Below are 27,786 nucleotides of genomic sequence, written 5' to 3' on the forward strand. Positions count from 1 at the left end.
TCAGGTCAGCACTGCCAGGATCTGTCACATGCGCGGACACTCACGGCTTCATGCTGAAGAGGTCTTTGAACCCAGACAGGCTGGTGTCTCTGTTCCTGTACTTCTCGGCAATCAGCTTCTCCCTGGTCCAGGTCATCTGCACCTTGTCTGGCGTAGGCGGCGCTTGAGTCCTGGCCGCTGCTGCGGTGTGGGACGCACTGTTCCTGTCGTGGATCAGCTGGGCCTGGTGGGACCGGGATTCGTTGAGACCAGCCAGTCTCAAAACTCCCCCGGGCGAGAACGACCCAGGACGCCAGGCCAGAGGCGAGGCCAGCCCACAGAACCAGAAGGGCCCTGCGTGCCTGACCCGGGACCCAGCCTGGCTTCCCACACTGGCCCTGCGCCGCTCCCGCGGCTGCCTCCCTCCTCCCAGGCTTCCCGACCAAACGCTCACTTCCTCCTCCCATCTTCACCCCCTCACCGTCCCGCCCTGGCCCTGAACTGGAGAGAAAGGCCCCACGACCCCGTGCTGACAGGAGGGGACACGTGCTGGGAGTCTCCCCCTACCTGGCGGGGCTCCACACACACTGTGTTCGCCCGAGACCACCCGCTCGCCCACACAACCGGCATGCAGGCGTCCCTGTCTCAGGGAGGCTCGGGGCAGGTGGGGCCGTGCCAGCATCCAGGCCCTGTCCCAGGGAAGCAGGCTGTGTCTGACCAGCCAGGGGACGTTTGGGGGCCAGCCAGGCTGACTGGGGCCCTGTGGGGCACCGTTGGGGCCAATGACAGGGCCGGCCCCATAGGTCACTTCGGATAATCCAAGGAAAATGAGAACACCGTCCGCCCCTCGCTGTAGGCACCGAAGGGGAAGTGGTGCCCTCACTGCGAGGTCGCACCAACGGCACAGTCCCTGGTGGTTGAACACCCTCCACGGGGTCCTCCCTCCCTCCCTGTACCCTTCACGCCCTCCTGCTGTTGTGGCCAGTCTGAAGGGGAGGCCAGTGGGAGCTCCCAGACACGGGTGCCACCTTGGAAGTGATATTTACACATGTGCCGGAATGGCCACCTCTCCCACCGTGGCTGGAGCCCTGCCTGAGTCTGTGCCGCAGCCCGGGGGAGCCGCTCGTCCCGGGGGCTTCAGGAGTCTGTGAGCCCCGGGATGATTTTAAAAAGCCAAAGGCCCAGAGTGATTTCACTGGACCAGGTTCTTCCTCCCCAAATAAACATGCTTAACTTGGATGCCAGTCCTTCCAGAAAGGGAAGAGGCTGGCACAGATTGGGGAGGGCCTGGGGCTGCCTCCCTCTCTGGACATGGACAGCAGGCCCCAGGCCTCTACTCACTGTGGCTGGCCCTGCAGTCACCTCACAGCCCGGCCCAGCCTAAATTTCCCGTGGCCTTGAACGCGAAACCAGAGCCCAAGGGCTGCCCGCTCTCGCCAGAGCCAGCGCCGCCCACCTGGCCCTGAGGGTCACCGTGTAGGGCACTAACTAGAGGGTGCCCAGCCAGCGTCTGCACAGTGGCTCAGCCAAACCCCGGCCTCTGCAGAGCAGCGACACCTGCAACCCCGCCCTGGCCCAGCAGGCGCCCTTCGAGCTCAAGCTTGCCGTTCCCGCCCGCGGTCCCTCCTCGCTCAGCATTTGCCGACTCTCCACACTGAACTTCCCATCAAGCCGTGGGTGGATTCTTGCTCCTGGCTGGACCTGGGCTGAACCCTTGTGATGCCAGGGCGACCCTGCTGGAGCTCAGGGACCTGGCCTGGACAGAAACAGAGGATGTGGGTCCTCCCAGCACTCCTGGCTGCCCGGGCCACCGTGGAAGGGGTCTCTGTCCACAGACAAGCTGGGCATCCCCCCTAGTTCCCACATCTGTGCCCACCCTGACCTTCCCGGGGTCTGGGAGCGGGCAGAGCCGCGCTTCTCTGTTGGGGAGTGGGTGGTCACTGCTTAGTGATTCCGGCTGGCAGCGCATATGGCCCCATACACAGACCCGTGTACTGCAGGTTCCTGCTGAGGCCGAGGCCCCAGGGCAGGCAAAGCCTCTGTCCCTGCCGCTGCTGCCACTGTAGTCTCAGAAAACCATCGCCTGCACCTGGTCTGCAGACACAGACACGTGTGTGATGCCAGCCTGGTGGGAGCCACGAAGACCCCACGGGGCCGTGACCTCACAGAGCTGAGCATCCTGCTACCAGGCGACCCCCACACCGTCCTCCGGCGTGAAGTGACCCCAGAAACGCCTGCCCTCAGGGTCTCACAGTGGCCACGGGGCCCAGCCCAGTGTAGCTCAGGTGGACACACCTGGACATCCTCAGCAGCCTACAGGTACCCACGGAGCCCAAGCCTCTGCGGCTGGGCGAGCAGCTTCCATGTGCGGAGGCTGAGCAGGTCTGCATTGGTGGCAGGGTGTGGTGGCACCTCCTCTCCAGCTCACTTCCCTCCCTCCCCACACACTCACTCTCCCCTCCCACTTGGTCTTGGACAGGACAGAATCTGCGCACGCTGCGGGGAAGGGCGCTGAGGGGCTCTGGGGTGTCAGGCTGTGAGACGAAGCAGCCATCGTAAGAAGCTGCAGGCACTCATGTGGGCACTCATGCAGGCACTCATGCGGGCACTCATCTGGCTCAGAAGCCGCTGACCCTGTCAGAGGGCACCGCCCTTGGGGAGGGTCCCCACGTCTCCCGCCTGCATCGCTGCTCAGTCAGAAAAGCTAAGTTCAAAGGTCCCGGCCCTGTCCCTTCCTGTACGTGAGCGTGCCTCTGGCAGGCCGCCGCTCCTCTAACCAGGCACCCGCACGCCCAGGCTCTGACGCGCTCTGGCTCTGACCCCACTCCTGTGCTCCTGCAGGGCCTCTGCCACCTCCACGCGGACCGGGGGCTGAGACCGCAATGCAGCACCTGAGGAATGCTCCCTGGAGGACCCTCCTGGGCTGCAAGAGAGTCCCAGGAAAGACTCAGCGAAGCCGGCTGTACTTCTCAGAAAGTCTGATCTCTGTGGCCGCGGCCCCCACGCACCTCTCGCTCCCGCTCGTTCTTGGACAGCTGCATCTGCTTCAGCATCTGTGACCTCTGCTCCATCATGAGTGTCCTCTCGTAGGTGAAAGCAGAAATGTCGTTTTCAACCTAGAAAGTTCCCAAGCACAGAGTGAGCCCGGTGTGCACAGAACCATGACTGCCTCCACCACCACCCCGGCACCCAGACTGAGCTGCCCTGAGCGGTGGGAGAGGCCATGTGTCCCGGGCCCCACAGGCCCCCTCTGGCTCTCAGGCCCCCCGCCCAGTGGCCAGGAAGGTGTGAGACAACGGGCAGTCACGCTGCACACACACTCTGCTCATGTCCCTCCCCAGGACCCTCCGACCGGGCACAAGGGCAGCTGTGAGGACAAGGCCACAGTCACAAACCAACCCGGCGCACGCAGCTCAGGGCAAGGCACTGCCCCATGGGGCTGCAGGATCCACGCCCACAGGTGTCACTGTCTATGCTCAGGGGGGCTCGGCACCACGGGAAACCCACCCAGGACACATGGAGAAGCCACAGCACAACCTCAGCGCCCACCGTGTGGGACCCTGGGTCTCACCCAGTGCACCCGCCATGCGGGACCCCTGCGTCCACCTGCTGCACCCGCCGTGCGGGACCCCTGATCTCACCTGCTGCACCTGCTGTGTGGGACCCCTGCGTCCACCCGGTGCACCCGCCGTGCGGGACCCCTGCGTCCACCTGTGCGGGACCCCTGGGTCTCACCTGCTGTACCCGCCGTGCGGGACCCCTGCATCCACCTGTGCGGGACCCCTGGGTCTCACCCGCTGTACCCACCGTGCGGGACCCCTGGGTCTCACCCGCTGCACCTGGCTCATGGGAATTGGGAGCAGCTGTGCCTGTTAAGCACCAGTGTTTAAAACAGCACACCAGATCGGGCCCAGTGGCTCACACCAGTCATCCCAACATTTTGGGAGGCTGAGGCAGGTGGATCACTTGAAGTCAGAAGTTTGAGACCAGCCTGGCCATCATGGTGAAACCCTATCTCTGCTAAAAATACAAAAAAAAAAAAAAAAAAAAATTAGCCAAGTGCGGTGACGCGCACCTGTAGTCCCAGCTACTTGGGAGACTGAGGCAGGAGAATTGCCTGAACCCAGGAAATGGAGGTTCCAGCCTCAGGGACAGAGCGAGACTTTGTCTCAAAAATTTTTTTAAAAAACAAACACCATGCCAGACTGAATGGCAGTGGCCCACACACCCCTCTCCAGCCAGGTGACACTTGTACCTGGGGCCAGGGCCACGGGGGGCGGGCAGCACCAGCCCTGCCAGAGATGTGGCCGAGAGCATCGGGGGTGCTGGGAACTGCAGGTTCCCGGACTTCAGAGCTAACAACCCCTGCTCAGGAGCTGGTGAGCTGCCTCTGGCACCACAGGGGTGCTGGGGTACGGCTGGGGGTGCGGCAGGGGCCATGGGCTCACTTTGCCTGTTTCCTCTGGGCCCCAGTGGCTGCCCCACCTGGGCCCCTGGCAGGGCTGGTTCTCCCAGGCAGCATTTTGTTACCATTTTACTAAGTGGTTTTATGACTTGGAAATAACGTTATTCATACAACTATTAGCACCAATAATAACTCCTACAACCTTGAACCTGCAAAGCCTCGTCCAAGCAAGACAAACTCCAGCCATCGTCCCCGAAGACACGGCCACGTGCAAACTAAGCCCAGTGTACAAAACTGGGCAGAAAACCGCCGGGCGTCACGCAGGCCTCAGCCTCGGCCTCGGAAAGGTCCCACAGGGCAAGAAGAAAAGCAGCCCCACGGGACAAGCAAGCTCCACGGGAACTGACGCAGAAACACAGAAGGTTGTCGGCGGGGCACGAAGCCATGCCTGGCCTCTCACAGCCAGACACAAACCAGGAGCAGGTGCTTGGGGCCTCTGCCATACCCAGGGCTGGGGGGCTGAGGGGCTGGGGGGCTGCGGAGACCGCACCTCCCAGGCTGCTGCAGGGGCACAGATGGCTTCCTGGGGGACAGCATGACAGTCTCTATCCAGCTTTATGTCTTTCCAGCACCCACCTCCAGGAGTCCAGGCCACCGAGGGCCTGCAAAACCGTGCGCTGGGGTCACGGGAGCCAGAAGAAATCAGGACTTTGCGGGTTCTGACTTCAAGGCCAGTGTAGTTGGTGTGATCCACATGGGGTCAGAACCCACAAAGTCCCAGGACCGCCAACAGGACCACAGGGGAAGGCACAGCCGTGGATCCGGGTGGGCTGGTAGGGAGCAATAGCATGGTTCTATCCAGCACAAGGGGCCCACCAGACCCCCAGGGTCCAGAGCTTCATGCTTGGGGGCCCGGAGCAAGCACTCCCACGTCAGGCCTCCGCCCATCAACCCCGTCCTCTCCAGGCTTGAAGGACAGGACGAGTCTCTGTCCAGGCCCCACCTGCAGCTGACTGAGGGGCTGTCTGTCCTACGCGATGGCTGCAGCCCGGCCTCCCTCTGACCAGTGCCCTTCTCCCCCAGTCCCGACTGCTGACGTGTGGTTTCTAGCCATGGGACTGAGCCCATCTGGGGAGAGCACCCAAAACGGGAGGTGCTCAGAGGTGCACCCACCATGGCAATACCACTGAGGTGTGAGGTCCTGGACAGGGCCCCGGGCCGAGGAGGACATGAGACCATGGGGCACACGGAGACGCCGACGCCGGCTCTAGGGCAACACCCACGCCCAGGTTACACGAGGTGTCAACAGGGACAACGGGGCTCTGTGCTCTCTGCATTGTCCTGACGATTCCAAAACCAAGCCTCCTCAACCACCCCACAAGGCCTGGCAGTCCCCACCACAATCGCCACCACCTTCTCCTCCCCACCTCCACCTCCACCTCACGAGGCCCACAGCCCTCCCCATCCCCCTCTCCACCTCACGAGGCCCACAGCCCTCCCCCTCCACCCCCACTTCCACCCCCACCTCCTCCCCACTTCCCCTCCGACCTCCTCCCCTCAAGCCGCAGGCCTCACCATCTCCACCACCTCCACCTCGGCGCTGATGCGCAGGTGGTACAGGAACATCTGCAGGTCCTTCTTCATCTGGATGCTGTTGTCGTCCACCTGGGCCACGGTGAAGATGCGCATCCGGCACTTCCTCCACACCTGGAGACGGGGCGGGCGTCGCTGCGGGTCCTCGGAGGAGCCTGCCCGGCCCGCGGCGCGGGGGGTAGCCGTGCTCCGGCTGGTGCATCCCCGTCCCCACCCGTCCCCGGCGCACCCCACCTTGTGCTGGCGCAGCAGGAAGGGCAGCAGCATGAGCATGCCGCCGTCGTGCACGATCCACCACACGTCGATGCAGCCCCCGCTGAAGCGCTCCTGGTTTTGCGGAAACGAGTCGACGTTCTTGGCCACCAGTAGAGCCTGGTGCGCGGTGGTGGTGTCGCGGACGGTGTCTGTGAGAGAGGCGGCCGTCCGCAGGTCACCTGAGGCCAGGGTGCGGGACGGGCCTCGGCAGAAGCGTCTGGCCTCCCCCGGGACTCACAGCCGGCGCAGGGGCGGGCACGGCGAGGTGAGTGGCGTCCCCGCAAAGCCCCCACCCTCACTCCGTCAGCTCCTCCAAGGCCCAGCCAGAGACTCACAGCAGAGTTCAGTTTCTGGTCATGCGCCCAGGGACTCCCCCAGCCCTCGTGGGCTCTGGGAGAAGGGGAGGGAGTGCCTGGACGCTTTCAGATGACCACTCCCCGGGCCAGAGCCCTCCACAGCCTCGGAGCACACACCCTCAGGCCGGCAGCCTCGAGGCCCATCGGGACCTGACAGCGCACAGGCCTGGGGACGTCGAGGGGACAGCGAGGAGACGGCGAGGGGACAGCGAGTGGACGGTGAGGGGACAGCGAGCGGACGGTGAGGGGACATCAAGGGGACATCGAGGGGACAGCGAGGGGACATTGAGGGGACGTCGAGGGGACAGTGAGGGGATGGTGAGGGGACATCGAGGGGACAGCGAGGGGACAGTGAGGGGATGGTGAAGGGAAGCTGAGGAGACAGTGAGGGGACACAGGGGACAGTGAAGGGACGCTGAGGGGAGGAAGAGGGGACAGTGAGGGGACGCTGAGGGGAGGAAGAGGAGACAGTGAGGGGACGGTGAGGGGAGGAAGAGGGGACAGTGAGGGGACGCTGAGGGGAGGAAGAGGGGACAGTGAGGGGACGGTGAAGGGACGCAGAGGGGACAGTGAGGGGACGGTGAGGGAATGCAGAGGGGACAGTGAGGGGACGGTGAGGGAATGCAGAGGGGACAGTGAGGGGATGCCAAGGGGCCACCAGCCACACCTACCCACGAAGTTCTTCCAGGAGAAGGGGTTGTCCTCCTGCTTCCAGGACGCAGGCCAGGCCATGAGCACTGTGTTGTGCTTCAGGCCGCCCAGGCCGGCCGACTGGATCAGGTGAGACATGCCGTCCCGCAGGCTGGACGAAACCACCAGCTGGCAGAAACCCTTGGCCTTCTCTGCACTCATCAGGGACCGAATGTTCTGTGGGAGACAGGACAAGTTAGTGCTACGGCCCCCAAGAAGAAGCGGGGCGCACAGACCCACACCCACCACCCACGGTGGCCAGAGCACCCCCACCAGCTCCGTGGACCCAGCAGGAGGGAAGGCCCGAAAGCTCAATGGTGTGCTGCGGTGCTCCAGGCCGCTGTGTGCGTGTGCGTGTGTGTGTGCGTGTGTGTGCACGCGCGCTCACACACTGGGGAGAGACACACAGAGCAGGTGCGACTGATGCATGTGCAGGTGATGTGGAGGGCTGCTCTGGGCACACAACGCCAGGCAGTTCTCTGAGGTGATCCACAACATTCTAGACCCACCCGCCACTTCACTTGGATTCTCTGGGCCAGGTTCATACACCTGGTGCCTCAGAAACACCCAAAAAAGGGTCAAACTAGCAACTCTTTAAAGAGAGGCCGTGAGGTCCAGGATGAAGCAACCCTAAGAACAATGGCAGTGGGGGAGGGTCACTGCTGTGTGCAGTCTCCTCCCGGGGTGTGGGGGGGTCACTGCTGTGTGCAGTCTCCTCCCGGGGTGTGGGGGAGGGTCACTGCTGTGTGCAGTCTCCTCCCGGGGGGGGTGGGGGTCACTGCTGTGTGCAGTCTCCTCCCGGGGGGGGTGGGGGTCACTGCTGTGTGCAGTCTCCTCCCGGGGTGTGGGGGGGTCACTGCTGTGTGCAGTCTCCTCCCGGGGTGTGGGGGGGTCACTGCTGTGTGCAGTCTCCTCCCGGGGTGTGGGGGGGTCACTGCTGTGTGCAGTCTCCTCCCGGGGTGTGGGGGGGTCACTGCTGTGTGCAGTCTCCTCCCGGGGTGTGGGGGGGTCACTGCTGTGTGCAGTCTCCTCCCGGGGTGTGGGGGGGTCACTGCTGTGTGCAGTCTCCTCCCGGGGGGGGTGGGGGTCACTGCTGTGTGCAGTCTCCTCCCGGGGTGTGGGGGGGTCACTGCTGTGTGCAGTCTCCTCCCGGGGGGGGGGTGGGGGTCACTGCTGTGTGCAGTCTCCTCCCGGGGTGTGGGGGGGTCACTGCTGTGTGCAGTCTCCTCCCGGGGTGTGGGGGGGTCACTGCTGTGTGCAGTCTCCTCCCGGGGGGGGGTGGGGGTCACTGCTGTGTGCAGTCTCCTCCCGGGGGGGATGGGGGTCACTGCTGTGTGCAGTCTCCTCCCGGGGTGTGGGGGGGTCACTGCTGTGTGCAGTCTCCTCCCGGGGTGTGGGGGGGGTCACTGCTGTGTGCAGTCTCCTCCCGGGGTGTGGGGGGGTCACTGCTGTGTGCAGTCTCCTCCCGGGGGGGGTGGGGGTCACTGCTGTGTGCAGTCTCCTCCCGGGGTGTGGGGGGGTCACTGCTGTGTGCAGTCTCCTCCCGGGGGGGGGGGGTGGGGGTCACTGCTGTGTGCAGTCTCCTCCCGGGGTGTGGGGGGGTCACTGCTGTGTGCAGTCTCCTCCCGGGGGGGGGTGGGGGTCACTGCTGTGTGCAGTCTCCTCCCGGGGTGTGGGGGGGTCACTGCTATGTGCAGTCTCCTCCCGGGGTGTGGGGGGGTCACTGCTGTGTGCAGTCTCCTCCCGGGGTCGGGGGTCACTGCTGTGTGCAGTCTCCTCCCGGGGTGTGGGGGGGTCACTGCTGTGTGCAGTCTCCTCCCGGGGTGTGGGGGGGTCACTGCTGTGTGCAGTCTCCTCCCGGGGGGGGTGGGGGTCACTGCTGTGTGCAGTCTCCTCCCGGGGTGTGGGGGGGTCACTGCTGTGTGCAGTCTCCTCCCGGGGGGGGGGTGGGGGTCACTGCTGTGTGCAGTCTCCTCCTGGGGGTGTCTGAGTGGCTCGACTCCATGGGGGGGCTGCACAAGCGTGGCCGAGGGCCTGCCACACACTAAAGCCACACGTGTGTGGACACAGGCCTTCCACCCTCTGATCTTCGGGCAACCTCAAGCCCTGGAACCCCAGAGCCTGCCCTGCTGGGTCTCAGCCTTGTGTGGTACCAGTGGCCCCTTCCCGCCTGATTCTCCCTTTTGGAGCAAACATGCCTCTCCCGGACTGTCCCCTGCTGTGTTCTGGGATAACCACTTCCTTGCTTGCACAGATCTACAGACAGAGCAGTTCTGTCCAGGATGGACCAGATCCCACATTTCACTGGCTTCTGGTTTGGATGCTTACAGGATGAGATTTGGGAGCTCTGAGCGATGAGATTTACATGAGACTTGGGACTCAGCTGGTCTGTGCAGGGCTGAGACTTTGGGAGACGCTGGGATGGGGTGAACATACTGTACACGTGTATCAGATATGAATTTTAGGGCCCAGAGCACAATTGCAGTGGGTTGAATGGTGGCCCCCAAAAAGAGGATACCCACATCCCGGCCCCGGGAACCTGAGAATGCGAGCTTATTTGAAAAAACTGTCTCTGTGGATGTATTGAAGAACCTTGTAATTAAGTGATGATCTTGAGAGAGCATCCTGGGTCAGAGTTGGGCCCTGAAGCCACTGACAAATGACCTTACAGGATGAAGGCAGGAAGAGCTCTCAGACTGGGAGGGGGCGGCTGCGTGCAGGCGTGGACAGAGGCAGAGGGACCGGCGCCCAGGGTCGCCTTGGGGCCACAGGAGCTGGAGGAGGCGTGAGGATCCTCCCAGGAGACTCTGGAGGCAGCGTGGCCTGTGGTCTCCTTCATCTCAGACTCCCGGGCTCCAGAACTGGGAGAGAACAGACGCCCTTTGCTGTGAGCCGTGTGGTCTCTATCCCATCATGGCAGCCCTGGGCCACTCAGAGACCAGAGCCACCACCTGGATCCTTTGCCAAGATTCCAGTGGCCCCTATGTCAGCCTGACTGGTGTCCTCACCCCCTACCCTGGCTCACACCTAGAGCTCCACCAGCCCTCCATACACAAAACAACACCCAATGTTCTCCCACAGCCCCGCTCCTCCTCGGGCACCCCTCGCCCACACCCTGCTCTCGACACCTCCACCTTCTGCCCAGCTGCCTGGGGCAAGACGGGACAGGGTGCAGGGCCAGCAGATATGCTCCTCTTTGAGACTTTTGCTTAGGTCAGGAAAGGCCTGAACATGTTACCCCCAAGGGGCACCAGCCAGCGAGCAGAGGCAGGGGCCCCAGCGAGGCAGAGACCAGCTAGAGGCGGAGGCTGTGGGGTGGACACAGCGGCCCCTGGGCAGGAAGGCGCCGGGAAGCGCCCGCATCAGGGGTCACGTGGGAAGACGGCAGGAAGCACGGCTGTTTCAGCAAAGGCTGCACAGCGGCCCCTTTATGCGGCTGCTTCTCATCCCCACGAGACCCCTCTGCAGGGCAGTTCAGGCTCTCTGTTCCTGGGCCCCCATCTGGCCGGAAACCAGAGCCCAGGGAAAGCGCTGTTCAGGATCAGCCAAGTTTGGACGCAGCCACTGGAGGGGCCCTGAGGGTCTCCAAGTGCTGGAGCCACGTCACGGGGGCCACTTCCCACAGGACCGGCTGCTGTGTTCACCCCACGTGCTGGCTCCGAGGAGTCGGAGCTGGGGATCTCCCCTCTCCTCCGGCCTCACCGTTGGGAAAACCACCTTGCAGGACTGCAGGGTTTCAGGAGGACGCGGCACTGCCCTGGCCTGGCAGGAACTCAGCACTGTGTCAGGGGGCCCTGTTACTACAAGTCCCCGCACCAGCCCGGTGCGGCAGCCACAGAGGCCCCCATGCAGACAGACCTCAACCCGGAGGGCAGCGGGCCCTTTACAAGCGGGGAGCAAGAACGCCAGCGCCTTAGGACCCCTTTCGTGCCAATCAGTGCCACACAGAACCGAGCACAAGGGCGTGCGTGAGCCTCTGGCGACTGCATATGAGTCACGAAGCCGCACGCTTCTTAGAGAAAAGTCTATGCTTTACAGACTTGCTCAGGCCGGGCGCAGTGGCTCACACCTGTAATCCCAGCACTGTGGGAGGCCGAAGCAGACGAATCACTTGAGCTCAGGAGTTCGAGACCAGCCTGGCCCCCGTGGCGAAACCCCATCTCTACTAAAAGTACAAAAATGAGCCGGGCGTGGTGGTGGGCACCTGTAATCCCAGCTACTTGGAAGGCTGAGGCAAGAGAATTGCTTGAACTCGGGATGTGGAGGTTGCAGTGGGCTGAGATCGCACCATTGCATTGCAGATTGCAGCCTGGGCAACAGGTGAGATTCTGCCTCAAAACATAAATAAATAAAAACTAAAAAAAAAAAAAGATTTGCCCATATTTGTCTAATTTCACACTAACATAGCCACAGTGCAGGAGAACACAGCTCCCCAGAGCAGTGCACCCCAGAGGCAGCCAAGGGAAGGCGGGGCCTGCAGCTGGCTCCAGCCCTCACCACTAATGCAGCTAAGTCACAGCCAAAGGCTCGCTGAGAGCAGCAGGGGCAGGGTGGGCTCAGTCTCCCATCGCGAGAGCGGGCTCCTGTCTGAGGCTGCCCCAGAGCCCCCAGCCGAAGGGCTGTCAGCCGGAGAGGATCTGGCTGTGAGCTGCATTAGATGTGAGAGTGAAAGTGAGGGCAGCTCTTCCCATGGCAGTGATGACTGTGGCAGAGCGTGGCAGGCCGTCCCATCATCCCCCCAGTCACTGCAATCCCGGCCCTGTCCCCCAGTCACTGCAATCCCGGCCCTGTCCCTCGTGTGCACAGACGCGCCTTCACACACCTCCAGGGAGGTCAGGTGGTGCCAGGATTCTTAGAATCCACACCATCGGGGCAGTTCCAACTCCAGGATTCCTCCTAAGAGCATTCCAGCACGGGATAAGCAACACGGAAAGGGACATACGGGGACCAGGACTGTGAACATGCCCCTGAAAACCACAATACCTAAATCCACAGGTTCACAGTCAATAGCAGCTAACGCCTGAACCTGTGGTGAGCCACGATGCCACTGTCAGGGAAAGGGAAGGCCCAGAGCATCTCCTGTCTTCCCTGGAAAAGCAACCCTGTGGAGCAGCCTGAGAGGGCAGCCGTCCACGTGGCCAAGGTGGCGGGAGGGGCGGGGGCCATGTTTTACCTCCACGGATCCTGGCCCTAGGTCACGCCACCTGAGGCTGCCACCGTCCACACGCCCACGGCCTGCGTTCCCACCCCTAGGCTGACCGGCCTGGATCTGGACGGGCCTCAGTGCAGCTGTGGTTGTGCAGAGAAATGGACAGCGGGGGCCACCTGCAGATGCCTGGACACACCCACAAGGCCCCAGTGGGGGCCTGACAGCACGGAGCTGGCTCCCGACCCACAGCAAGGACAGAGTGGGCACCGCATGGGAGGGGCCTCGGACACACACCACCACAACAGGCACTTTGTGTAGGCTCCACAGACTCCCACAGACACGAGGGGGAAGAAGGAGGCTCAAGGCATGAAAATCATGCAGGTGGGTGCTCAGAAACTCCCCGCTTTAGCGAGAAATACAGAAGTAACTCCAGGTGGCGTGACGGGACCCGCGGGCTTTGACGGTGTCATAATTCCATTTCCGGACAGGGAGAAGCTTCCCATAAGAAGTTTGAAAATCAGAGAAATGAAGACATGAAGTCTCAGGCCCCGATGTCCTGGGGGAGCCGACTGTAGCAGCACGGTACACGCGCAGGGCACTCACCCGTCCCTCCCCACAAAGCTCTGAGTGGGCAGAAGTTCGGCCGCACATGGGCATCACGCTGACGTGGCCCCCAGTGAGCTCGAACAGCGGAGGAGACTGAGCTTGCAGCAGAACCATGACTGCGTCTCTGGACGGGGCTCACCCACGGCGGGAGGAGGCGGTCCCAGGGTTCGCCCTTGGAAAGCTAACGGCCCTCAGCGCCTCCCAAGCGTCCCGGGGTGCGGCTGGCACTCCCAGGCCTCAGCACACTGCTCCGAGCTCAAAGCCACCGCCACGGCTGAAACACAGCAGCGCCATGCACGGCACCGTGTTGACACATCGCGATGAGGACATACCAGGGCGCGTTTCCTGTGCAGCCCAGGTGGGAAAGGGGCCCGGCCCCCAGACCCTGCCCTGCCCACCTCCTCAGCCCGCTGTGCCTCTGTGTGCTTGTCCAGGTACGTCCCCTCCAGCACCGAGCCCACGATGGTCAGGCCCTTGCCGGCCTTCAGCTGAGACGTGAAGGACAGCAGGCGGGGGTGCTTCACAGCCTGCTCTGCGTCCAGGTTCAGCATCACCAGCACCTGGGGCCTGCAGCGGGCGTGGGGCGGCTGTTACCACGGCAACACTCACCCGCACACCCACACACGGCCCATCAACAGGGCAGGCGGGACGGCTGGGGCACGTGACACAGGTGGGACGGGGGACACATGACAGGCGGGACAGGTGACAAAAGGGGCAGGTGACACAGATGGGATGGGGAGACACATGACACAGGTGGGGTAAGTTGAACAAGTGACAGGTGAGACAGGCCACACAAGCCAGGTGGGACAGGCAGGGCCGATGGACAGGTGGGCACTAGCCAGGCAGGACAGGTGAACAGGCAGGTTAGACAGGTGGGACAGGTGACATGCTGGACAGGTGAGACAATGGCCCAGGACACATGCCGGATGCCCCTGCCAAGACCCTGAGGGGACACTGGCCCAGGGCACAGGCCTGAGGCCCCCGCTGAGACCCTGAGGGGCAGAGGCTTCCTACAGATGGCCTGTGCTTCAGCAGGAGCCACCCTCTCCCACCCCAAGCCCAGGGCTGTGCCGGCAGAGGGGCCGGCTCCCCACACCCCCGCCCTGCAGCAGGGACACCCCCGGTGCTCCAAGGCCCCCAGCTGTGCAATTCGCTCTGCACCAGGCAGTGTTCACACCCCAGACCGTGCCCAAGCGGCTGAAGGTAAGACGCCCCTGAGACTCCAAGGTCCCCACTCAAAGGCCAACCTCAGAAACGGCTCTTCTGTGCATCTGAGGAACACGGGGCACGGGCAGTGCTCACCTCCAGTTCTTGGTGTGGGGAGGCCCGTGCTCCACACGCAGCAGGGCATAGCGGGCAGCGTTCAGGGACAGGCCGCGGATGCCGTCACCCCACTCCTTCTCGGCACTGCGGGAAAGGAAGTGGGGGGCTTGTTCAGCCCATCTGGGAAAGAGAAGACTTCTGGGGGCAGGTGAGTCAGGGCAAACAGGACCCTCGGAAAAAGTCCCTGGATAAGGAGGGAGGCCTCCGTGCCCACCCCTGCCCTCAAGGGAGCCCGTCCCAGGAGCCACGGGGTCAGAGGGTGCCGTGGCTATGGAGCAAATGAGGTCTACGTCCAGCATGCGTGAGGCGCCTTCCTCGCAGGGTGGGGAGCAGAAGGCCTGTGACAGGGAAGTGGCTGGACCCTGGGAAGGAGGCGGGTGCAAGGGGAAGGAGGGTGGGCGCTGGGGCACGGGGAAGGACATCCGTGGCTGCCAAGTGAATACAGGCACAACCTGGGGACACCTCGCGAGACATGTAGCAGGAATAGTCAGCCATGGGCTCACCGCCTGCTGAGGACGGCACGAGACAAGAGCTCCAGGCTGGAGACACTGTCCACGAGTACAGGCACCTTGGCCTGGCTGGGGGCAGGAGAGAAACCCTGGCTTTCACAGCACAGCCCATCTGCATGTGCTCCCAGCTGCTCCCAGGACGGCACACAACATTCGGGCCCCAGGGAGGCCCCTCTAGGGAGCTGCCCTGGGCATAGTGTGAGAGGGGCCCGCAATCCTGTGCACCGGGTCCGTGAGGGGGACTAACGGTGCTTACCCGCGGTACTCGATGTACTTGTAGATGCAGCCAGCGATGAGCATGGCGGAGAGCGCATAGTACCAGGAGCAGATGAACATCAGTGCCAGGCACAGGCTCATGCCCAGGAAGGACAGGGTCCTGGGGGCGGGACAAGTGGCTCAGGGGTGGCCCAATGCCACACGGACACTGCCCCTCCCTCAGTGAAACTCTCTGTTAACACCAGGAAAACAGTCACTGATGCCTGACGACCATGCCTGCACCCAACCACCTCTGAGGGGTGACGTGGCTCCCTGGGCCCCTGTGGGAGCCGCTGCTCCAAGACCCAGTACACAGCTCCAGCTCCCAGCGTGCACACAGCACCTCGGCTGTGCACGCAACACCATGGCTGCAGCATCCACCCAGCACCTGATTCCTGAGGAGGGGAGTTAAGAAGACCCACAGCCCTGATGGAATACGCCCCAAGTCTGGGAGGGCCGGCTGACCACGGGAGGTACAAGGCGGCACACAGACACCTGGGCATCCTCGTAACTAGAGGCCTTCCTCAGGTGCAGAGGCAAAGAGAGGCCACAGTCTCATCAGCTGCCCAGGGGCTTACTCCGCAAAGGAACAGTCGAGGACCCGCCTGGGGTCTTCAGGCCCAGGGCAGCTGGCCTTGCAGAGACACCCGGTGTCCCAGCCTGCAGGGCCCCTGACGCCCATGCTGAGCGGCCTCCCCACTGGCAGAGGCACCCAGTGTCCCAGCCTGCAGGGCTCCTGACGCCCATGCTGAGCGGCCTCCCCACTGGCAGAGACACCCAGTGTCCCAGCCTGCAGGGCCCCTGACGCCCGTGCTGAGCGGCCTCCCCAGTGGCAGAGGCACCCAGTGTCCCAGCCTGCAGGGCTCCTGACGCCCGTGCTGAGTGGCCTCCCCAGTGGCAGAGGCACCCAGTGTCCCAGCCTGCAGGGCTCCTGACGCCCGTGCTGAGCAGCCTCACCAGTGGTAGAACTTGAAGCGTGGACGCCAGTTGGGGGTACGTAGCAGGGTCTGCACGGCGCAGGCCAGGTTCACGAACAGGTAGCACATGAGGAAGAACCTGCAGGGACGACCAGACACTGACACGCGCCGGCTGGGCCCCTCCAAGCCCCCAGTCACTGCAACCTGGGAGACCACCCTTGTCATCACTGTCCCTCCCACCTGCGTCTTGTCTCCCCGTGTCTCTGTACATAAGCTGACTCAGACTGACTCCGAATCAGGCCCCCTCAGGCCCCAGTCATCCTGTGGCCGCCTGGTCCATCAAGAGATGGGCCATTGTCCCTTCCCCAGCAGCCATTTGTTCAGCCACACTGTCCCGGGCAGACCCTGGCCGGCGCCTGCCTGGAGGCCTGTGCACCTGCCTTCCCCGGCCCAACTCCCTTCCCGGCAGGATCCTGACTGCCCACGGCTGGCCCTGCCTGTTTACTGATTGTCCTGAGCAGGGCCTCCCGTCCACACTGCCCCATGCTCCAGGCCCATACACCCAACCCCAGGTCCCCGTCCTGCGGGGGCTCACATGGAGAGGATCGGGGCCACGCTGTCCAGGGAGGCAATAAGGATGCCAGTCTCACAGATGAGGACCGTCAGCAACAACGCCCACGTGGGCTCCCCGTTGGCCTTCCCGTGGCCAAACACCTGCAGGGACAAGGGCAGGAACATGGGGCAGATGACACCACCCTTTTAGGAGAGAAGCTGCAGTCTGGTCAGGTCCAGCCCAGATGAGTCTTAAAGGCAAAGACCAGCAGACACCGCCTTTCACAGTAGGTCCCCGGGACGTCACCCGGCTGGCCTGGGAGGAGGCCCTGACAAAGGGTTATAGCCCAGGAGGCTTCAGAGCTGTGTCTACACCGGGCTTGCCTGCAACCTGTGTGGCCTCAGCCCACCCCCCACCTGCCTCAGTTTCCCCAACCACACAACACAGGACCAGCGTCTCCAGGGCACTCACGGTTCCCCAGACCCTGTAGTGACCTTTCTCACCCTCAGGCCGCCCTCACCTCCCAGAAGCTGAGGCCCACGGGGTCTGTGTGTCCGTCCCCTTCCCGGACACCAGGCCCTAGGCCCGGCTGGGCCTGACAAGATGCAGGTCTGTGTGCCCATCCCCTTCCCGGACACCAGGCCCTAGGCCCGGCTGGGACTGACAAGATGCAGGTCTGTGTGCCCATCCCCTTCCCGGACACCAGGCCCTAGGCCCGGCTGGGACTGACAAGATGCAACCACACAAAGGCCCTGTGGGTCGGCACCCTGCTGAGGGACCGGCGATGGGCGAGGACGGCTCTGCCATCCACAACCTTCCCACAGCTCCCCTGGGCCCGAGTGGCAGGAGGAGCCACAATCGGCAGCTCTGGGCACAGCACACGGACAGGACCCAATGCGGGCGTCTCTGCCATCCTCAGAACAGCCACACACTCTGGCTGCAGGCTGGTGACGCCACCTCCCACGGGCTGAAGAGCTCAGCCACACAGAGAAAGGAGTGGCAGGCAGGCAGGGGGCTTCTGGCCAGACAACAGACCAGGCACCTCTGGACAGCCGCTCCTGACACACCCGGGGCTGCACTTGGAGGGACCTGCAGGCAGGAGGGCTGGAGCTGCCTCTGCCCACCACTCACCACCCACCACTCCCATGCTCAGAGCAACGGCCGGGGCAGAACGACCACCACGGGGTCCAAGCTGCAGGCATGTGCCCCACACACGGCACTGTGAGGATCCCGCAGGGGAACAGAGCCCGACCCTGACCTTCCAGGGTCCCCTCCCCGAGGACGCAGGGCTCACCCGCAGGAAGGGGATGATGCCATCACGGGCAATGGCCTGCAGCAGGCGCGGTGCCCCCGTGAGGCTCTGCAGGCCGGCGCCGCAGGTGGAGAAGAAGGAGCCGATGACGATGACCCAGGGGGAGGGCCAGGCCAGCATGCCGATGACCAGGTTCCCCTGCAGGGCCTCCCCGAACCTGCGGGCGGGCGGGCGGTTTTCAGAAATGTGCCTAAATCAGACAAAACGTCTTCTCCCACCGACGGGCCCGGTGTGGCGGGAGCAGCTCCTTGGAAAGCTGAGGCCTGACCTCCAGCCCCCGTTGGCTGAAACCTCCACCAGGCTCTGCCCGGCCGGAATGCTCTGGAGGGTCTTCAGCGGGGGAGCGGGTCCTGCTCACCTCAGGGTCGCTCTTGGGAGCAGGGAAGACCCAGCCTGGCATCAGCTTCAGTCGGGGACCACCCAGGATCCCCGGGGCTGCCAGACAGGCACATCCCATGAGGATGCAGGTCAGCGACGACCTGCCTGGGACCCCACTACTTCTCCACTTGGCAGCAGGGCTGGGGGCTCTCCCAGGGCCAAGCCTCACCCGTCCGCACCCCTGTGGCCTCCCCAGGAAGGGCCTGTGCCCCCAGCCGCATCAGGCTTGGAGGCGGCTCTGAACGGTTCCTGTGCCCCCAGCCGCATCAGCACTTGGAGGCGGCTCTGAACGGTTCCCCAGGCTCTAGGCTCCAGTGGAAGAGACACACGTCAGACCAAGGGGATCCCAACCCTGGGACCAGGAGGCGTCAGCTCTGTACACGGACATGAAGTCCTAGGGCGATGCGATTTCAAAGTCGAACTCGTCCTCAGGAAAACCCATGAAGACGACAGGCTTTGCGAGAAAACTGCAGATGGAAACGTACTTATCTCGTAAGACCACACCTTCGATGCAGGCCCCAAACAGCACAATGCAGGAGAGATCTACAGCTCTCGTCAAGGAAAGGCGGGTCTGCGGGTGCAGGGTCCTCAGGTACGGGGGGTGGGGTAGGAGGGGAGACGCGCTGGCCCCAGGCTCCAGGTACGGGGGGTGGGGTAGGTGGGTGTCCTCGGGTACGGGGGGTGGGGTAGGTGGGTGTCCTCGGGTACGGGGGGTGGGGTAGGTGGGTGTCCTCGGGTACGGGGGGTGGGGTAGGTGGGTGTCCTCGGGTACGGGGGGTGGGGTAGGTGGGTGTCCTCGGGTACGGGGGGTGGGGTAGATGGGTGTCCTCGGGTACGGGGGGTGGGGTAGGAGGGGGGACGCGCTGGCTCCAGTTGGGCAGGGACCATTCTGCACCCCGTCCCATCCCGGGCACGTCCTGTCCCCCGCGTCCTCAGCGCACCCTCCCGGGGCTCTGTCCAGCATCACAGAACAGGGCCCTGGGGTGGTGGAGACACACCTGGCCTGGTGCTTGACTGCCAGGGATCGGCAGGGGACCTTGCTGAGGGGACGATGCTCGGCTGGAAAGAGGCAGCCTTGGGATTGAGAAGCCAGAGGCCCCACGGGCCCAGCCTGCCGATGGCACACACCACACACAGCTGCGCGTCACTGTCCACAGGCAGCAGGGTGACTGCTTCTGTTTTATCTACGATGGCATCACACAGTGGCGAAGAAGCCGGGGTCCTGACAGCAGCCCCAGCCCCGTCTCCCAGGGAGGATGACGTGGTCAGAGCCCGGCCTCACCCTGGAAGTCACACGCCAGTGGCCGAGGGCGCAGCGCTGAGCCGGGGAGGGCATGGGGGCCTCCCCCCAGGCAGAGGCTGGAACCCGCACCTCCCTTGCCTGCACCCCTCCAAGGATACAGATGAAAGACGTGGTCACTATGGCCAGGATGGTCCCCGTGGGGATGGACTTCTGCGCATCCTTGAGGTCCCCGGACCGGTTTGAACCCGCCATGATACCTGCGAACATGGAAAATGCTGCCAAGACCCATCTGAGGAGTCAGTGCCATGTGACGGCGGCCCCTGCCCAGAGAGCCGGAAAGGTGGTCTCTGGGGAGACCCCGAGGGTGAGCCGCTCCCGAGGCTGCAGTCCAAGCTCCACCGGCCCACGCTGCAGGACCACGGCTGGGGGGACGCAGGCCCAGGCACGTTTACCTCTCCCCTGGACCGAGGACAAGGCCTGACCCCAACACTGACCCCACGCCCCCCACACCCCGGGCTCCTCTGGAGCCTGCGTTAATCCCACGACCAAGGGCCAGCCCAGGGACGCTGCTGAGCAATGGCTCACAGGCCCCCCAGGACCTAAGCACTTTCGGAATGAGACCCCAGAACGACTCAGAGCCCAGCCAGCCGGGCGGGCAGACGCTGTGACCCCTCCTGCTGCAGTGCCACGTGGGCACCACCTTCCTCTAGGGAGCCACGGCCACGGGCATTTCCACACAATCGGCTCCCACAGAGCTCCGGGAAGCCGGGTCGGTGGCGGCCACTTGACGCCTGGCTCAGTCCCATCCAAGGCACAGCCTGAAGCGCCTGTGCTCAGGGTGGCCTGGAAGGCGGCAGAGCGCACAATCCGGTGCGGTAGAGCATAGAGACACCCGGAGCCACGCAGAGGCTCTGCCCCACGCCCTCCACCCACGGTGCTGAGAGCAGACGGACGGGGTAGGCTGGAGCGGAAGCACACGGAGAGGTCCCCGGGCTGATCGCCCCCTCCACGGTGAGACGGGCCCACCTTCAGGGGTGGCGAGGTAAACACGAGACGCCAGCGCTGGGCCAGGCCCTGTGGCTGACCCTGGGCTCCAGGGCTTTGAGATGCGCTGAGATAAAGTCCAGGAGCAGACATGGGAGGGACCGGAAGGGCAGCCCAGGCCACACAAGCAGCCAGCGCCAGTCAGGGGCATCCCGACAGGAAGGCCGAGTGGAGACAGCCGGGCGCGTGTGCGTGTGACGGGGGGAGCACGGGGCCCGGCCCCACCCCTTGGGGAACAACCAAGGGCCCCACCCCCGGTCAGAACAAGGCCCACTGTCTGAGGAGGACACAGAGGGCCGAGGTCCCCGGCCTCTGAGCTCACACGAGGCCACTCCTAGGCGTCTGCTAATATTGTGCCACGTACTCTCAGCAACCCTACAACAGCCTCTCCTGACACAGGCCTGCCCAGGAGAGCGGCAGACAGGCGTCTTGCGAATCCATCAGGACACAGAGCGGAGACCTCAGCCGCTTCCCCTGAACCAAACAGGCAAGATAAGCAGGGACAGGAAGAAACACACGAGAGAGAGAGACAGAGAGAGACACAGAGAGAGAGACACAGAGAGACAGAGAGAGAGAGATGGGGGAGGGAGAGGGAGACACAGAGAGAGAGAGAGACACAGAGAGACAGAGAGAGAGAGAGAGAGACAGAGAGAGACACAGAGAGAGAGAGAGAAACAGAGAGACAGAGAGAGAGAGAAACAGACAGAGAGAGAGAGAGACAGAGAGAGACACAGAGAGAGAGAGAGAAACAGAGAGACAGAGAGAGAGAGAAACAGAGAGACAGAGAGAGAGAGAGAGAGACAGAGAGAGACACAGAGAGAGAGAGAGAAACAGAGAGACAGAGAGAGAGAGAAACAGAGAGACAGAGAGAGAGAGATGGGGGAGGGAGAGGGAGACACAGAGAGAGAGAGAGACACAGAGAGACAGAGAGAGAGAGAGAGAGACAGAGAGAGACACAGAGAGAGAGAGAGAAACAGAGAGACAGAGAGAGACACAGAGAAAGAGACACAGAGAGAGAGAGAGACACAGAGAGACAGAGAGAGAGAGAGAGACAGAGAGAGATGGGGGAGGGAGAGGGAGACGCAGAGAGAGAGAGAGAGAGACAGAGAGAGATGGGGGAGGGAGAGGGAGACACAGAGAGAGAGAGAGAAAGAGAGAGACAGAGAGAGATGGGGGAGGGAGAGGGAGACGCAGAGAGAGAGAGAGAGAGAAAGAGAGAGACAGAGAGAGATGGGGGAGGGAGAGGGAGACGCAGAGAGAGAGAGAGAAAGAGAGAGACAGAGAGAGATGGGGGAGGGAGAGGGAGACGCAGAGAGAGAGAGAGAGAGAAAGAGAGAGACAGAGAGAGATGGGGGAGGGAGAGGGAGACACAGAGAGAGAGAGAGAAAGAGAGAGACAGAGAGAGATGGGGGAGGGAGAGGGAGACACAGAGAGAGACACAGAGACAGAGAGAGAGGGAGGGAGGGACAGAGAGACACAGAGAGAGGCAGACAGAGAGAGAGAGGGAAAGGGGGAGGAGGAGAGAGAGAGAGAGAGAGACAGGAGGGCAGAATGACAGAGACAGAGAGATGGACAGAGAGACAGAAGAAGGGAAAGATGGAGAGAGGCCGGGCGCGGTGACTCAAGATGCCTGTAATCCCAGCACTTTGGGAGGAGTAGGATGGCTTGAGCTCAGGAGTTTGAGACTAGCCTGAGCAATGTGGGGAGACCCCCCTCTACAAAAAATACAGACATTTGCTGAACGTGGTGTCGTGTGCCTGGGGTCCCAGCTGCTCCCCCTCTACAAAAAATACAGACATTAGCCGGGTGTGGTGCCGTGTGCCTGGGGTCCTGGCTGCTTGGGAGACTCAGGTGGGAGGAATGTTTGTGTCTAGGAGGTCGAGGCTGCAGAGAGCCATGATCACGCCACTGCCCTCCAGCCTGGGTGACAGAGCGAAAAAGAGAGGGAGAGAAAGAAAGAGAAGGAGACGGCTGGAGCGGCGGGCTCACCGGTCACGGAGGGGAAGTAGATGCCAACCAGGAGGGTAAAGGAGGCCGCAATGTCGGTGAGCACGTAGGGCAGCGTGCTGGCGCGGCTCTCCTCTGCCACAGGCACCGAGGGCACACCTTTCTTCTCCACAAACGCCCCTGCGTGCGCGTACGTACTCCACAGGTTCTCTGCCGGACAAGGAAGATCCCATGGGTTTCTGGCACCTTCCGTCCAGCGCCCACACCACGGGGCAGGCCACTCCCTGGCAGGTCCCACTGGTGGCCAGAGGGGAAGGGTCACAGCTTGTGCGCTGCAAGCAGGCTCCAATTCAAACAAGTTTTTTGAGACGGTACCTCTGGGAAAGCTACCTGTCTGCGTCTACGGAAGGAAGGTCAGCACTAAAGAGAAGCCTCAGTGCGGAACAACATACTCCTGGGAAGCCTGGGCCTCCCGTCTCGGGTTCTGGAGCAGGTCTCGTGTACCCTGCCAGGGGTCCTTTCCCTCAAGCCCCTGGGGCGGGTCCAGGGCAGCCTCTCCTCAGGGAATGACGCACAGAGGGGGTGTCACCGCCCAGCCACCGCTCCCTCACTAACACAGCAAGCTCCCCACACACACTGCCAGGTGGTCGTGGACGTAAATCCATGGCTTTAAGACCAGCTTGCTGACCACGACAGAGGCCATCTCCCCGCCACGCTATGTTTGGCTTCTGTGGCTCTGCCAGGGGTGTGCACAGGGACCCCCAGGCTCGTCAGCAGCAGCTGGGGAGGGGCTCGGCCAGGCAGGAGGAACTGGGGCCCTGAGAGCGACTCTACGGTGACAGTATCCACCGGGGCCAGCGCCGGCCGCCGCCACCCCCAGCCCCTGCTGCAGCCCTGCGGGCCTCACCCAGGAAGACGCCGCTGGCCGCGCCCGGGATGCCCTGGATTTCGGTGACGTTGTTCTGGATGAAGTACTCGTCACACGTGGCGCTGGGCTGGGAGCCGTTGCAGAAGAGGCCCCAGAGTGCAGAGGCGGCCGAGTTGTTGTCGGTGACGTAGGCCTTGACGCAGGCATCGAAGCTGCGCCGAGACAGCGTGCGGTTCCCCAGGAGGCAGACCCTAGGGCGGGACAGGGAGGCACGGCCGTGTGCTGCTGCCGAAGTGGCTTTTACTGCCCCACCCGGCTCCTCCAATGGGCACCCGTGGTGTCACCCGCAAGTGGCTCCTGGCACCCTGCACCTCCCAAGACAGGAAGGCCACAGATCACGCTGGGAACTGGGCCCGAGCCAGGCTGCAGCAGGAACGCAAGGGTCACGGATCATGCCGGGGACCAGGGACCCGGGACCGGGCCAGGCTGCAGCAGGAATGCTGTACCGTACAGCCGTCCCCTCATCCATGGTTCGGCCACCCATGGTCCAAACATGCTTAACTGAAGTGTTCTAGACATAAACAATTCACACGTTTTCCACTGCGCAGTGGAAACCACTGAGGTGGAACCCCGCAAACCCCCCGTGCCGACACAGCCACGCTGCAGTCGCTCCTGCCTGAGGCCCTCAGCGGTGTCCTGGCCGGGTCGGCTGTCACAATCTCAGTGCCTGAGTCCAAGCCACCCTCCTGCCACGTCCCAACGGCCAAGAGCACAGGAGTGCCGCCTCTGGTGTGTAAACCAGGCCTGTGTGTAGAAAACAGTCTACACGGGGCCACGGCTTCAGGCATCAGCAAGGGGTCTCAGGACGGGCGCCCCAGGGAAGTGCAGAGCTGTGTTTCCCTAAAACAGGCTCGCAGGGTTGCGGCTGCTCTGCCTCCCTCTGTTTTGAGGCCTCTATGAGGCTATTCCTTCAGGGGCTCCCTCCACACGGAGACGGCAAAAACTTGGGAACCTCGAGGGGCTTGGCTGCTGGCCTTTTCTGGACCCGCTCCTGAGGGCTCTGGCGGCCACTCTCGTGTTCCAGGACGTGGGCCGCCTCCCAGCTTCTCCTCCAAGAGGACAAGAAAAGAGACTCTCCAAGCACCTCTGGGAGGGAGAAGGGAGCCCACGACCCTCGGTGCCACCTGACCGTGCTCAGGCCGCCGGCCATCCCTGAAACCTGCCACTGAGGAGGGTCTTCACACTCAGACCCGGCCACAAGGATGCCTCGGCCCGCCTCACGGCTGGGTTTCCCATAATCCTCAGAACGAGCCCACAGGGGTTCCTGCCGTGGTCACACCCAGTCCCGCCCCTCGCGGGGAGCTCAGTGTCAAGGATGACGGACCAGAGGCGGGCAGAGCCCATGGGACCTGGCCCCAGCCCTACACACCACCCACGGCTCAGAGGCCCCGAGACTTACGGGATGTCCGGGGGGTCGAAGGCAGACTTGATGACACCGGCGTAGATGGCCAGGATGGACAGCACGACGCAGGCCAGGAAGACCAGCGCCAGCTTGTTGACGTACTTGACGCCCACGAAGACCACCAGGGCCATGAGCACCAGCGTGCACGTGCCATACACACGCATGTTGTGCAGCATGGCGGCCGCCTCGCCACCCGCAGCCTCTGCCTGGAAGATGGCCGCACCCGGGGAGATGTACGTCTGCAGGGACAAGACGGGTTGGGAGGCCGTCCCCGGACAGAACTCCCCAGCGCCCCTCCCTCCTGCAAGCGCCACACAGGGGCCTCCTCCCAACAGGCGCTGGGGCCATCGGGAGGCATCCGTGCTGGACGGAGCCCGCGGGGTCAGCGCACGGGCAATGGACGGCCAGGGGCTTGCACGTTTCCCAGGAGCCACCCGGGCACCTGAGAGTAAAGCAACTTCAGGACCTGGGGCGGCCGCACGTCCACACTCAAAAGAAACACCTGCTAAGAGGAATGTGACAGCCCAGAGAGCTCGGCCCATCCCGGCTGGACGTCCTGGACAAACACTGGGTCTGACCACGCCGGCTGGGTGCAACCTCTGTTCTGCCCAAATTCAAGGGACGGAGATGCGAGACGGTGCTGCTCAGCTCCCTCAAGACCGGGACAGGACTGGGGTACAGTAGGCACGGAGGACACGGCACTCATCCCCACCAAAAGCAATCCGGGGAGTGCGGCAGCCATGGTGTCTTCGCAGCCATGGCACCCGGGGCAGGAAAGACCGAGGGGCATGGCCAGGGGACTCAGGGTGGGACAGAGGTGGATGCGACCCCACTGAAAGGTTTCAGAAACTTCTCAGCCATGTGGCTCTCTGCAGGAGCCCAGGAGGCCGGGAACCAGGTCTGGCAGCGGAGGGAGGGGCAGAAAGACTGGGGATGGGGGCTCAGGTGGGCATCTCTGAAGCCCTGTGGGGACAGTGGGTTTCAGAAGCTCACAGGAAGGGTGGTGCTCAGCAGCCAGAGAGGGCGGTTCCTGTCCCCACGGGGACCAAGGAACTCAGGCCACAGCTCTTAGCTGTGCTCAGGTGATGTGGGGCGTGCTTTGAGCCTGTTTTGGGAAGGTGATGACATCACCTGGCCGTACACTGCTGGGCTCCGTAACCCTCGACCAAGTGCCCAAATCAATCAGGCAGGGAAGGGGCTGGGGTCCTGGCAAGAGGTTCTTCTGAGCCAAGTTCCAACCCTGCCCCTAAAACAGCTCAGACTGCAGGGCCGCACCCACGTGGGGCTCAGATCTACAGCCCAGACGTCTACCCAGCTCATGCCAGGCACACCTCGCGGAGGGCGGCAATGGTGCTCACGGGGGACCCAGGTCGCTGCGGAGTGGACGCTGCCGACGGCTTCCGCCAGGGAGAGCCCAGGGGCAGTCAGGGCAGTGGGGTCGGGAGGGCTCCGTGTGCTGTGTGTGCCACAGAGCGGGTCAGGCAGGGCCCCTTGGCGTCCTGCCGCAGACTGTGGGGTGGGGAACACTCCAATGCAGCATGCTCACCAGAAGGATCTCGATGGTCCCCAGAATATACATGGCCCCTGCGAACGTCGTGCCCAGGTAGAAGCAGAGGCCGACAGCGCCTCCGAACTCGGGTCCCAGCGAGCGCGATATCATGTAGTAGGAGCCGCCAGCTGTGGAGACACAGGCGGCAGCCGCGGGTCAGGGGCGTGCTTGGACGCAGACTTGAGGTGCGGTCTGCGCTGTCGCTCATGAGTGAAGGAAGGCCCGTCTCTGCGAAGGCAGCGTGTTCGCCCACCGCAAAGCAGCACATGAAGACGTCCGGCTGCTCCCCTCCCGAGGCTCGGCACTCATTCCACACCGACCGTGCCCTCGTGGACATGAGGACCAGGTGAGGTTGGGGCAGGAGGCCCCAGCACGTCCGGGAAAAAGGCCTGCGTACATCAATGGCAGCCCCAGCCCCCACTTCCACTACATTTTGCTTATAAAAAAGGCAAAAGAGAAACCAGGATGTTCAGGAGTTCTCTGGTAGACTGTGAACCACGCATGCGATGGCTGACGGGAAAGCTGGGAGCGACCCCAGGGTTGCCTGGAGAACGCGGCTCTCCCTGCTCTGAGCAGTGCATGTGGCCATGAGGAAGGGGCCCTAACGGATGCAGTCATCGAGAAGCAGAGACTGGTCCCCTGGCTGCTGAGGGAGACCCCCGGTGAGGGCCCTCGTGCTCTCCTGCGGCGGGGGAAGTCCACTGAGCACCACGCAATGCTCCTGTGGGGGTGGGGGCCAGTTGCGTGACGACCTGGTGCTGAGCAAGCCCGGCCGTTAACACACGCAGGACACGTGCACTAGGGAGCAGACGTGGCATCATCTCAGTTCACTAGTTATTTCGTGTTGCAATTTATTACTAATTAACAATATCATCTCGGTTCACCAGTTATTACGTATTGCAATTAATTTATTACTAATTAACATCATCTCAGTTCACTAGCTATTTACGTAATTAATTACTAACAGTATCATCTCAGCTCACCAGTTATTACGTACTATAATTAATGCTAATTATCATCTCAGTTCACTAGTTATTACGTATTATAATTAATTTATTGCTAATGAACATCATCTCAGTTCACTAGTTGTTACGTATTGTAATTAATTTATTGCTAACGAACATCATCTCAGTTCACTAGTTATTACATATTGTAATTAATTTATTACTAATTAACATCTCAGTTCACTAGTTATTACGTATTGTAATTAATTTATTGCTAATGAACATCATCTCAGTTCACTAGTTGTTACGTATTGTAATTTATTGCTAATGAACATCATCTCAGTTCACTAGTTATTACGTATTGTAATTAATTTATTACTAATTAACATCTCAGTTCACTAGTTATTACGTATTGTAATTTATTGCTAATGAACATCATCTCAGTTCAC

General features: G+C 62.6%; 1 protein-coding gene across 11 annotated transcripts in view; it reads right to left on the reverse strand.

Annotated features, from left to right (window-relative positions):
• The window catches only part of SLC12A7 (solute carrier family 12 member 7), a 104,115-nt gene that overhangs the window by 7,414 nt on the left and 68,915 nt on the right, over positions 1-27,786 (reverse strand). For 7 of the 11 annotated variants that reach the window (XM_028849317.2, XM_015139696.3, XM_078004550.1 and 4 more), the window contains 17 exons: positions 26,391-26,521; positions 24,842-25,083; positions 23,422-23,633; positions 22,557-22,724; positions 19,682-19,780; positions 18,766-18,823; positions 17,885-18,059; positions 16,633-16,751; positions 16,078-16,176; positions 15,122-15,241; positions 14,336-14,440; positions 13,432-13,600; positions 7,260-7,455; positions 6,212-6,381; positions 5,960-6,091; positions 2,988-3,095; positions 45-223 (listed from right to left, as the gene is read on the reverse strand). In XM_028849317.2, the coding sequence (XP_028705150.1) occupies positions 45-223; positions 2,988-3,095; positions 5,960-6,091; positions 6,212-6,381; positions 7,260-7,455; positions 13,432-13,600; positions 14,336-14,440; positions 15,122-15,241; positions 16,078-16,176; positions 16,633-16,751; positions 17,885-18,059; positions 18,766-18,823; positions 19,682-19,780; positions 22,557-22,724; positions 23,422-23,633; positions 24,842-25,083; positions 26,391-26,521 (2,482 nt within the window). Of the gene's footprint in view, positions 1-44; positions 224-2,987; positions 3,096-5,020; positions 5,215-5,270; positions 5,726-5,959; positions 6,092-6,211; positions 6,382-7,259; positions 7,456-13,431; positions 13,601-14,335; positions 14,441-15,121; positions 15,242-16,077; positions 16,177-16,632; positions 16,752-17,884; positions 18,060-18,765; positions 18,824-19,681; positions 19,781-22,556; positions 22,725-23,421; positions 23,634-24,841; positions 25,084-26,390; positions 26,522-27,786 lie in introns of those variants that run through there. The other 4 variants (XR_013418239.1, XR_013418242.1, XR_013418240.1 and 1 more) reach the window with 4 other exon arrangements.

The sequence above is a fragment of the Macaca mulatta genome, chromosome 6, assembly GCF_049350105.2.
Source record: "Macaca mulatta isolate MMU2019108-1 chromosome 6, T2T-MMU8v2.0, whole genome shotgun sequence".
Taxonomy (NCBI): Eukaryota; Metazoa; Chordata; class Mammalia; order Primates; family Cercopithecidae; genus Macaca; species Macaca mulatta.